The following is a 12,273-nucleotide window of genomic DNA, read 5'->3' as shown; positions in this document are numbered from 1 at the left end:
TAAATAGTCGGGCTAGAGTCATACTCGCTGTCCCGATCAGTCATGCTTGGATTCCCAAAGAGATAATCAATCTTGTTCTATAAAAGCATCGGGGGCTTCATGTCTCCTAGAAATGAGAAGAAATGCCGGAGTATCGTGCCTCATGGACTTGAGATAAGATGTCGAGGCCTTTTGTCTCTCGGACTTACTGGATAACTAGGGTACGGAGCCCGGGACTTGGAATGGTCGAGGTGCGGAGCCCCGAGCCAGGGTGTAGTGCCCTGGGCTTATCAATAACCAAGGTGCGGAGCCTTGGGCCGGGGAGCAGGTCCCGGGACTTGGAATGGTCGAGGTGCGGAGCCCCGAGCCAGGGTGTAGTGCCCTGGGCTTATCAATAACCAAGGTGCGGAGCCTTGGGCCGGGGAGCAGGTCCCGGGACTTGGAATGGTCGAGGTGCGGAGCCCCGAGCCAGGGTGTAGTGCCCTGGGCTTATCAATAACCAAGGTGCGGAGCCTTGGGCCGGGGAGCAGGTCCCGGGACTTAATAGATAACCAGAGTGCGGAGCCCTGGCCTTCATAAATGGTCGAGGTACGAAGCCCCGAGCCAGGTTACGGATCCCTGGACTTAATAGATAACCAGAGTGCGGAGCCCTGGCCTTCATAAATGGTCGAGGTACGGAGCCCCGAGCCAGGTTACGGATCCCTGGACTTAATAGATAACTAGGGTGCGGAGCCCCTGCCTTCATAAATGGTCGAGGTACGGAGCCCCGAGCCAGGGTACGGATCCCTGGACTTAGTAGATAACCAGGGTGCGGAGCCCTGGGCCGGGGAGCGTGTCCCGGGACTTGGGAATAGTCGAGGTGCGGAACCCGGAGCCAGGTTTGAGAACCCTGAACTTAATAGATAACAGGGTGCGGAGCCCTGGTCTTCATAAATGGTCGAGGTACGGAGCCCCGAGCCAGGGTACGGATCCCTGGACTTAATAGATAACCAGAGTGCGGAGCCCTGGCCTTCATAAATGGTCGAGGTACGGAGCCCCGAGCCAGGGTACGGATCCCTGGACTTAGTAGATAACCAGGGTGCGGAGCCCTGGGCCGGGGAGCGTGTCCCGGGACTTGAGAATAGTCGAGGTGCGGAACCCGGAGCCAGGTTTGAGAACCCTGAACTTAATAGATAACAGGGTGCGGAGCCCTGGTCTTCATAAATGGTCGAGGTACGGAGCCCCGAGCCAGGGTACGGATCCCTGGACTTAATAGATAACCAGAGTGCGGAGCCCTGGCCTTCATAAATGGTCGAGGTACGGAGCCCCGAGCCAGGTTACGGATCCCTGGACTTAATAGATAACTAGGGTGCGGAGCCCCTGCCTTTATAAATGGTCGAGGTACGGAGCCCCGAGCCAGGGTACGGATCCCTGGACTTAATAGATAACCAAGGTGTGGTGCCCTGGCCTTCATAAATGGTCGAGGTACGGAGCCCCGAGCCAGGGTACGGATCCCTGGACTTAATAGATAACCAGGGTGCGGAGCCCTGGCCTTCGTACCTCCGAGACTTAAGAGAATATGCCGGGGCCTCGTATCTCCCGGACTTAAGAGAATTTGCCGGGGCCTCGTATCTCCCGGATTTAAGAGAATGTGCCGGGGCCTCGTATCTCCCGGACTTAAGATAATCTGCTTCTCACAGCTGTATGCTACTGAGTGCATTGCAAATGCTCTTCCACGCCAATCCAGAATAGCTGCTGAGCTTCGAGCTCATATAAAATTCACATATAAGATCTGAATGCCGAGCTGGTCGGACTTCTATGTTTGCCAAGCAGAGTTGGGCTTACTGTGGTGCTGAGCAAGGTCGGACTTGCTTCGAATGGAAACCATATCTACGTCTTGAGCTCAAGTTCCCACAGACGGCGCCAATGATGCGATCCTAGTGAAATGGGTGAGCTGGGTCGGGTGCTCCACCGGATCGAATCAATAATTTATTTCAGGAAGATGAGCAAAGTAGATGGCTTCGGCTGTAACCTGCACACAATGAAAGGAACTCGTGAATGGGCGCCGGAGGGGTGTCCGGCGTGACCACTCCGATGCTTAAGTCAGCAGGGTACTCAAGCAAGAAACCAATGTAGCCAAGTGATGGCTGTGTGATTGGTGTAAAAATGAATCCCCCTATATGTAAAGAGAGAACCTGGTATTTATAGTAGGAGAAGTAATAATGACCTCGATTTGCGTGTACACCTACCACTCATAGCATTTGATGTTGACTTCCTGTCAAGCTGTCCTATTTTCCCATCGTATCACATCAATAGGATTATGTCGGGTGCGCTTCTCGAGACAAGATCTTATCTTCTGAACCACTTGAATGCGACACTGTAATCGAGGTGCCCGGGTAGAATGCCTTATACAAGAGATTTATACAAGAGCCCGAGCCTATGACTGCCCGGAGAGCAGAGCATGGGCTTCCACCTGCCCGGCTCCAGAAGAATCCACCTGCAGACTTACTCGAATTTGGGAATCCATTTGATATTCCGGGTCATCCATGACCCGGGCTCTTACGGGGGTATCATATATATATATATATATTTGCTTCGAGAAGATGGAGTTGCATATATTTTCATACAAGAAGATTTCATTTTTATACAAGTACATTATAATATTTAAATTTATGTTAAATAGAATATAATAATCAATAGAAATGGTGAAATAATGAAAGAAAATGTTTTGTGAACTAAGGTAAAAATATAAGGCAAAAATTTGTGTGAGACAGTCTCACGGGTCGTATGTGTGAGACAGATCTCTTAATTGAGTCATGGAGATCTCTTAATTGAGTCGTCCATGAAAAAATATTACTTTTATGCTAAGAGTATTACTTTTTATCGTGAATATGGTTAGAGTTGACGGTCTCACAGATTAAGATCCGTGAGACGATCTCACATGAGACACATTCAAAATAATTCCATGCTGACATTTCCGAATAATTCAAAAAAATTCTTATTTTTTGGTTGCATATCCTTTACACTTTCCAAAGTTGACTACTCAGAACACATTTTGAAAGAAATGTGCAATTTCATCCTTAATATACTGTCAAATTTGAACATGAAATTCTAATCTCATCTAAAATTATATTTCCAAAGGCGACAGTCTCGCCTACCTCGACACCTGCAGACCACACCAAAACGAGCTACCGATGTATTTGAAGAGAACAGAAGCCACACATTCCACCATGCAGAAATCTCGAACTAAATCTCATCTCTGTCTTCCTAATCAATTTTTATCAATTAATTTTGTAGAACGAATGTTCTATTTATTTTCTAAAAAAATTATTTAATAAAAATATTAATAATTTTTATTACTGTAAATATAAGTAACGTCATACCAATAACATGGATAAACAGTCTAAAAAACAACTACTTATTCAAATTAGAATTCTAGTTCATTAATATTCAATATTCACCATGAACAAAATTTTACAATCATCAAATTGACAAGACCTCCTAACATACATGATACCTTATACAAGTTTATATATACTTAACTGGCTCAAATTAAATAGACTAATAACTCATTAAAATCCCACAATTTTCCCAAAAAAAAATCGAAGCAAAAATTTTTCTTTTTTCAAATCTCCATGGCATTGGGGGGGTCCATATTCTCGGAACCTTCAAATTAATTTAGGTGAGGAGATCATTGACCCACCCAAGATCCGGCCCTCGCAGATTGATTTCATTGTTGTACCTGTTGTTGTAACCCTCCGTCAAATTCCTTCCAGAAAAATTCCCGTGAAAGAACTTGCTCTCTCCAGTGAAGATTTTGGTTGTTCCAGGGCTTGGGGTTGAAGGAGACAACATAAAATGAGGCTGCTCCACCTCGACGTTGAAATTATTCACATCAAACCATGGAAGATTCCTCCTAGTAGCAGTACTAAGGAGTGTTGCAGAATGAGAAATTGGAGCTTCGTTCATACGGATGGATTCCATAGAGCGCATCAATTCGGTTAATTCATGTTTGTAAGTAATCCCGCCGTTGTTGAGTTCAGGGAATCCACAAGATTCCATGCTTGATAACCTTGAAAACTCCGGCGAGTTCACGGGAGGGGAGAGCGGTGGTGAAATCGGCGGCGATAAATGAGACATGCCCATTAAAGGAGAAGTGGGTGAAGCGTGGCAGAAACAGCAATGATTCAGACTCCGGTACACTTTCTCCGACATCGGAGAAGTCATGGGCGGTGGAGAAGATGGATCCGGAGACATGCGAAGCTGCTTGGTTGAATGAGCAAAAAAACACACCTTTCGCTTGCAATTCTTCCCATCTTTGCATGCTTCGGTTCGGTAGCGAGATGGGTGAAGCCAACATTCAAAAACCCCATGTGAGAATTCGCAGTTATCGCCTTTGTTGCAATATCCCTTTCGAAATTCAGAGCACACAGTTCCAGAATAATGGAACCTTCTCGGATCCCTTCTCCGGGCCTTTTCGCCCGGATGAGCAAAAGGGCAATCCGTCCAGTCGTGGCTACGGCTCCGAGTGCACTTTCTAACCTTGAATTCGTAGATTCTGAACTGATCAGATGAATAAGGATCAGAATCATCCTCGTCTACATTGTTGCAAGGCAAGAACTTCGAGACCGCATCCTCCGCCTTGGGGGAGTCCGAGAACACGTCAGACATCGGCGTATGTGCGGCGGCGGAACGTCGGCTGAGGAGCTTGCGAGGTGGGATGTCTATTTCTCGGAGGTATTTCTTGTTGGGGTAAGGTCGGTGAGAGTGGTGGAACTTGTGTTGTTGCTCATCACAAACAGTAGTACTGCCCATAATTAAATAACTTTCTTGAAAATAAAGTACATAATAAAAGTAATAAAAATAAATGTTACCAGAAAAGGGTGCAAAGATTTTATGAAATGGTGTGGAAATAAAGGTGATATATATATATATATATATATATATATATAAGATAGAGACAGCTAGGGAGAATGACGAGGATGGTGTAAGGTATGGGCGGCAGGATGCGTGGCTGCCTAGCACTAGTGGTGCTTTGCATGCGAAGGGATGTATGTGGCACCTCGACGTTACACTCTTACATGCAAGCACCAACCCTCTCTTCTGTTCTCTTTCATGATGATTGCTGACGCCGATGGACCCTACGGGAGCCTTTCAAAAAAAATTAAAAAAAATATGGGATTCATTTTTGTTTTGTTTTTCTAAAAAAAAATATTTCAATTAATTTTCTTACGATTTTTAGATCAAATTTGTCAGGCCTAGCTATAACTACGTTTTAGCCCTATGCATTATGTGAAATCGCTTCTAAGATGTTTGATAAGAATTACGAAGAATTAGTTGAATATATATATTTGTTTTATATAACGTTTGGATTAAGTTCTACAAATGATTATAAATTATTATATTATTTATGTATACTGATTTATCATCCATAATATCATAGATGTATGTTTCATCCAATTTTCAAAGTCCAAAAGTCTTAGTGAACCATCTTTTATTAATCATCAATATAAAAAAATTTAACAAAAAAAAAATTTCCAACCCCAACTCAGATTTATAAAATCCCCATTTACAAATCTCTAAATTCTATGTGAGTAAATATATATGAAGATCTAAATAGAATCTAGATTACAATTTTAAACTAAAATTTTAATATAAATCATAGATGTTCTAAAGCATGTTTTTTTTTAACTAATTTATGATGGAAAATAGAAAATAAGTTATATTCCTTCAAAGTTGTTAAGAAGGATTAATTTAGATGTATTGTTGATTTTTATTAAATAGTTAATAAAGATAGATTCACTTGATTTATAATATGAGCTATCTATTTTAATTAATTGCATTAGTTTTCTGGTTTATAATATTGAGTGAGTCTTATGTGAGACCGTCTCACGGATCATAATCTGTGAGACGGGTCAACCTACCCATATTCACAATAAAAAGTAATACTCTTAGCATAAAAAGTGATACTTTTTCATGGGTGACCCAATTAAAAGATCCGTCTCACAAATAATACCCGTGAGACCGTCTCACACAAGTTTTTACCTATAATATTATTTTCTCGGTGGAGGTTTTGTCGTCATCACATAAATAATACAATATATTTTATAACAATTATTTCTAAGAAAATCTTATGAAAATTTAGTAGTTTGCTTTTTTGCAAAAAAAATATATAGATATTTAGTAGTTTACTTTTGCACCTCATTAATCTTTCAAATAATTTTACGAATATTTCAAACATTTTATAAAATTTAAAACTCTTTCGTAGAGATCCATTGCACTGTTGTGATTTGTGCGACAGACTAACTGAAATTAAAGAAATAATAATAAGAGTATGTCTCTTTTAAACAATCTCATATTCGTAAGACGTGTTAATATGGTCTACATGTAGAGTGAATATTTTTCTGAGTTGTGTCGAATATGAGATTTATTTTATAAAAATGATTGTAAGACGATTTCATAAGAATTTTTGTGTAATAATAATTATTATCTTTGTTAACGGTAGTAATTATAAATCTATAATAACGATAATGAAATTTAAAAAAGGTAACCTCACGTCTAAGTACGATTATGCCGTAACTTTTTTAACACATACCACCCCCAAAAAATACGGTATTATGATACGGCGCCGTATTATCCAACCTACATATGTTTGTAACGGTACACTTGGTCCATCTCTTCATTTTAAAAATTTCGACCGTTGGCCAAAATCCGAACGTTATTCCATCTCTCAAACTCTACACAATATCAATAGTTGGGGACCTCCCGATCTACCATTTTTCTCTCGTTTCTCTCCAATTTTCTTTCTGTATTATCAAATCAATTCCCAAATATACCAACGAAGATCGACTCCGTAGCATCGATCAATCGTGAATGGCGGTGTTGGAGGAGTCACTGTCAATGAATCCGTTCGCTATCGATAATGTGTATGAATTCTCTGCGCCACGGTTCTACGACTTCTTACGCGAGGAGACCAACGAGGATATTCGTAAGGCGGAGCTCTGGTTTGAGAATGTCCGCTCTTATGCCCCTTCCCGTACGTAATTAACTTGTTTCGACTTCTTGTTTTTAAAATCAATTTGATTTTGCGACTGTGCTTTGCTATTCATCTTGAATCTTGAAAGAGGGACTTGAGTTTCTTCGAGATTATTGCAATAGCATGTGGGCATGTATTTCTTAATCATAAATTTGGAATTGGGTCTTCCATTTTTAACAAGTACATGGACTTTATAGTTTATCTTATCTATTGGCGAAGAGAATTCCGTCTCGTTCTTTAATTTCTCACTTTCGTTCTTCTGATCATTTTACTGATATAACACGCGAATTCTTTTGTAAAAAGACAAACCCTCGTTTGATCGTAAAATTATCTGCACGACATTTATATTTGAATATGTTCGATCTGCTACGCTGATATAGGTCATAATGTGATTACCAAATCAGGAATATGTTTGTCTTGCACCAGGACATTTGTTTGAGTGCCAAAGTTGATGAAAGACAAATGTCCTTTTGGTGGTTTCCCATATTATGTTTAGCGGTGTTTGAATTGGGGACTCATGTTTGTCTATATATGGTTTGCAGCATTTAATCCAAGAATCAAAGCTATCAGATCAGTTCAAACTCAGATACTTTGCAAGTTTGATGAAGATGAACAACTGAACGAGGTGAAGTTATCAATAGTTATTATTGACAACTAGGATACCGTTTGTCAATGGCTAAAAAGGTGGATGAACAAATTATCGCCTACTTGTTACAGGTAACGGAGACATCAGAATCAGCATCAAATTCAGAACCGCAGGCAGATCTCGTTTCAACTGAAGCCAAAGAAGAGTTTGCTCCCTCTGAAATTAAGGTATCTTTTGTACAAATATTCTGGACGAACCTGTGTTGTTTAGAACTCGAGTTTCATTTCATTTGGTCTTAGATGCAGAATTCAGAAATCGAGAAGATATCTGATAATAAAGGCACTTGCAGTCAAGAAAATGAAAGGTATCTATTTCTTGAATATTGCTAATATGTGGACCTATTGAAGAAGTGCAACTTTTTTCTTGACTAAACTAAAAATTACTGCTCGTGATTTCAGCCAAGTAGCAGGCAATGAAGCCTCTTCTGCTGTCCCTGCAGATGTCCAAGGTCATCATCATCCCAGTTTCATTCAAGAATGTTCAATGCTAGTTCATATTTTGTTCACTTTGTATCTAAAACTAAATTGTTCGTTATGTTAGGAACGCAAATAACTCCGGCACCATCAAAAAAGATTGAAAACAAGAGTTCGCATTCAGCCAGAAAGATAGCTAGCTTACTTAAAAATCCTTCAGCAATGAAATCAAAATATCAACAAGTCAAAAGCATTAAACGTGCTAATGTTAAAAGGTTGGTCTTTGTATATTTTGGATACCTACAATCTCAATACATCATGACTTTTCATGTGTCAACTCAAGGCCCGACTCATATTTCATCAGGGAAAATAGTGCGAAGAACAATGTTGGAACTCCAAACCTCGCCCACGATTACCCAGCCATAAAGAAGCAGAAGCTGGAAGGAGGACAATCTCGGCAGGTGGATATCATTTTTAACAGTTATTCTTCGTATATTTTTCGAGTTCTATTGTGCTTTCTTTGGTAATGTCTGTTTTAAATCCTATTTCTTTTTCTTAGATTCAAACAATCAATAAACCTGCCAACTTGCCTCACAAAACGAGATTGGGTACCATAAGCAGTAGTTCCAATTTACGCCTTTCAAATGCTGCAAAAACTTGTAAAGAGGACAGACGGGTAGGCTTTCGCAAAATTTAGTACGGTTATTCTATAAACTTTCTCCGAACAAAAAATAAAACATTGATTTGTGATTATTGTGAAGATGTATGTTCGAGAACCAGCAGTTCCATTTGTATCTATGGCGGAAATGATGAATAAGTTCCAATCAAGCACCAGAGATGTTACCTTGCCTCGCTGCAGTTCTGTTTCACAGGTAACCAAATGACAACTATGTCTTCTTTTTCGCTTCAGAGAAGTTTTACTTCTTTAATTATCACCGTGGATGTACAATAACCTGTATTGTCAATCACTGAATTATTCAGAGCAATGCCACGGGAACAGTACAACAGAGGAAATTGAAGCTTACATTAACAAGGCCAAAGACACCTGAATTTGAAACATCTCAACGGGTTCGTTCTACTAAAATCAAAAGTTCAGCAGAATTGGAGGAAGAAATGATGGCTAAAATTCCCAAGTTTAAGGCTCTCCCTCTGAACAAAAAAGTACGTGTTAACTTTATAAGATTTCAAAGAACCGAGGAATTTTCACCATACTTAATTATTTTGCCTATTATACGAAGATTCTCGAGGCTCCGACTATAACAGCAATACAAAAAAGTGCACCCCAACCTCCTCAATTCAAGGTAAATGAGACACTAACTAGCAAATAAAAAGATTGAACTTTGAGCATTATTAGTTGCAAATAACAAAAAATATCGTCTTCCTTTGCACAGGAATTCCATTTGGAGACAATGTCAAGGGCCAATCAGAAGGCAGAAACATCTACTGCGGCCTCCATAGAACCAACACAGGAACAGGTACTTGCGAATATCTGCAAACATCATCAAGATATTTATCATTAAAAGTTTACTGAAAGAATTCAACATTTTTTTCATTGCAGAACAATGAATGGAAGCCACAACTTACAGCACCAAAATCACCCCTTCTTCAGACTTATCTACGAGCACGTCCTCCGAGGGTCAAATCTTCCATAGAACTAGAGGAAGAAGAACTTAAAAAAGTTCCCCAGTTTAAGGCGAGACCTTTGAATAGAAAGGTAGATAACTAATACCTTCTGATGAAAATCATCTGGCAAAACCTGTTCCTTCACCATTTTCTATGTGCTTGCAGATACTAGAAAGTAAAGGAGAGATAGGTCTGTTGAGCAACACCAAGAAACCGGTTACCATACCTCAAGAATTTCACTTTGCCATTGATAAAAGAATCCCGCCTCCTACCGCTGTCGTAGATCTATTTGATAAGGTAACATTTCTTCACTCAATGATACTGGATTTTTACCATGTTTATCTCATCATGCGTAACTTTTTCTCCATATTTTTCAGCTTTCGTTAGTTTCAGAGCCGCCGCCACATCAGGAGAAGCTTCCTAGAAATACGACACTAGATCCATTCCATCTCCACACAGAGGTATGAATATTCTTTCAGCATATTGATGGAGCCTGATTAATTTTCAGTACATTTATATTTTTCGTTCCTGCTTGACAGGAAAGAGGGGCGGAGAAAGAGAAGAAGAGAACTGAAGAACTCATGCAGAAACAGTTGGAAGAGGAGAGGGCTAGGATTCCGAAAGCCATTCCATATCCTTACACTACTGATTATCCTGAGGTATGTAAGATTATCATGTCCACAATTTCAAAATTTGTTGATAGACTGACATATACATTGTACATTCTACTATCTTTCTTGTGCAGATTCCACCGAAACCAGAGCCAAAGCCATGTACAAAACCAGAACCTTTTCGATTAGAAAGCTTATTAAAGCATGAAGAGGAAATGCGGAGGGAAATGGAAGAAAGGAGGAGAATTGAGATGGATGAAGCTCAGATGAGAATATTTAAGGCTCAGCCAATATTAAAAGAGTATGAATATATGCGCTAGGGGCATTTTTTTTTCATGGCCCATCAATTTCCACATATGATAAGTATGCATGATCATTTTAATTTATTCTTCGGGACCAAATAATATAACAGGGATCCGATTCCAGTTCCAGAGATACAACGGAAGCCCCTCACAGAAGTCCAAGTTTTTAATCTGCAAATTAATCACCGAGCTGCAGAGAGAGCAGAATTTGACAAAAAGGTTCTTGATTCATGAGATATTAACTGTAAAAAAAATTAGTGGATTCAAAATCCTAACTAAGTGACGTTTCCTTCCCAGATCAAGGAGAAAGAAGCGACTTACAAGCGCTATAGGGAAGAAGCAGAATCTGAAAGGATGGTGAGCAGCATAACTCGCTCACTTATTTAACCTCTATAACTTATTTTTATCATTTTATTTTATAATCTCAATTCTATCAGATGGAGGAGGAGAAGGCCTTGAAACAGTTGCGAAGGACGTTAGTTCCCCATGCAAGACCGGTGCCTAATTTTGATAATCCCTTCTTACCACAGAAGTATGTCCTGAATAGCAATCTTGTCAAAATGGTGTTTATCTTATGGGGAACTGTTTCCTAATATTAGATTTTTGTACAAATTGAAAACAGGTCTTCTAAAGAAGTAACAAAGGCCAAGTCTCCTAGAATGCATATAGCTCGTACAAACGAGAAGCGAAGAGTCGTTTTTCCAGCACCAGCGACAGCCACCAGTGCAGCTGCCTCTCACATGAGATGAGGTGTAATGGTTGTGGGAAGTGTTCAAGAACCCTTGAACCTCAGAAACGCTTGAACCTCAGAAACTATTATGAGTATTAAATATTGTCATTCCTATGTTTGTAAAACATTTGAAAATTTGATGGTGTTAGCTATTTTGAAGCAATTGAAGAAGCTTATGTTTTTGGTTGTTATCTGCTGGAAAACTGATAATTTCTGTGCTCCTGGATTTCAAACTTGGGAGAGGTAAATTAAAGATCTAAAAATTAAATATACTTCCAGCAAAATATTACAACCGTCTACATAAACTGGGAAAAGATTTAAAAAATGAGGCCTGGTGGAGGAGGCTTGTTCGTTCTTGGACCACATATTGTACTTCACCCATTTTTATGACTACGATTTCTCATCTCATGTGCTTCCTGTCCCATTATTCATTGTCCTCACCAGTATGTAATGTAAAATAGGATTCACATGAAAGCACAATTATTGTCAGTTTGCAACAAAACAGAGACCAAAGACAACAAAAGACAAATCTAGTTGGATAAATTTTTGCTAAAACGTTTTAAATAAAGGTTGACAATAGTCGCATTAAAAATTGCTCGTAAATCTTTATGTCAACCAGTCAGAAAATTGAAAGATTGTCTAGCAATGACACAAAAATGACCTCCCTGACGGAAAACTGTGGAGATAATACCACATTGAAATTCTCAGATTCATATAGTACATCTTGCATTTAAGTTGACAACATCGAAAAAAGTAATTTTATCATGTGCATAATAAATACAATAACAAGATCAACCATCGGCAAAAACTAAAGTTCGTATCACTTGACAGCAATGAATCTCTCAGCTAAAGAACCTTTTTTAGGTGTTTGCTCTTCACTGAATAATTTACCTGAAGAAAACTATTTTTCTGTGTAAGTATATAGCGCAAAATCACTTGCAGGGAAATTATTTT

The 12,273-nt window shown here is 39.6% G+C and overlaps 2 protein-coding genes across 3 annotated transcripts; one reads left to right on the top strand and one right to left on the bottom strand.

Moving 5' to 3' along the window:
• Positions 1-3,499: 3,499 nt before the first annotated feature.
• LOC140814666 (zinc finger CCCH domain-containing protein 61-like) lies at positions 3,500-4,845 on the bottom strand. The gene has a single exon (XM_073173715.1). It carries the CDS (start codon positions 4,771-4,773, stop codon positions 3,637-3,639), a length of 1,137 nt encoding a protein of 378 aa, XP_073029816.1. The 5' UTR covers positions 4,774-4,845; the 3' UTR covers positions 3,500-3,636.
• Positions 4,846-6,704: 1,859 nt separating this feature from the next.
• Positions 6,705-11,499, top strand: LOC140813836 (protein TPX2). Of its 2 annotated transcripts, none has more exons than XM_073172590.1 (21): positions 6,705-6,994; positions 7,537-7,619; positions 7,712-7,807; positions 7,886-7,944; positions 8,039-8,088; positions 8,181-8,328; positions 8,418-8,514; positions 8,613-8,729; positions 8,815-8,925; positions 9,035-9,214; positions 9,292-9,354; positions 9,445-9,528; positions 9,612-9,767; positions 9,842-9,973; positions 10,054-10,137; positions 10,216-10,335; positions 10,422-10,588; positions 10,700-10,808; positions 10,887-10,946; positions 11,027-11,121; positions 11,212-11,499. In XM_073172590.1, exons 1-21 carry the CDS (start codon positions 6,832-6,834, stop codon positions 11,336-11,338), a joined length of 2,301 nt encoding a protein of 766 aa, XP_073028691.1. In that variant the 5' UTR covers positions 6,705-6,831; the 3' UTR covers positions 11,339-11,499. The 2 variants fall into 2 exon arrangements, with proteins under 2 accessions (XP_073028691.1, XP_073028690.1); XM_073172589.1 differs by having other exon boundaries at positions 7,880-7,944.
• The last annotated feature ends 774 nt before the right edge of the window (positions 11,500-12,273 follow it).

The sequence above is a fragment of the Primulina eburnea genome, chromosome 15 (genome assembly GCF_022965805.1).
Source record: "Primulina eburnea isolate SZY01 chromosome 15, ASM2296580v1, whole genome shotgun sequence".
In the NCBI taxonomy this organism is placed as follows: domain Eukaryota; kingdom Viridiplantae; phylum Streptophyta; class Magnoliopsida; order Lamiales; family Gesneriaceae; genus Primulina; species Primulina eburnea.
Note: the sequence above shows the minus strand (reverse complement) of the source record. Positions and strands in the feature narration are given on the sequence as shown.

Coding starts and splice junctions, on each gene's coding strand:
- LOC140814666 (XM_073173715.1), bottom strand. CDS start 4,773: ATGGGCAGTACTACTGTTTGTGATGAGCAACAACACAAGTTCCACCAC.
- LOC140813836 (XM_073172589.1), top strand. CDS start 6,832: ATGGCGGTGTTGGAGGAGTCACTGTCAATGAATCCGTTCGCTATCGAT. Junction 7,945..8,038: donor TGCAGTCAAGAAAATGAAAG/GTATCTATTTCT, acceptor TCGTGATTTCAG/CCAAGTAGCAGGCAATGAAG. Junction 10,809..10,886: donor GAGCAGAATTTGACAAAAAG/GTTCTTGATTCA, acceptor TTTCCTTCCCAG/ATCAAGGAGAAAGAAGCGAC.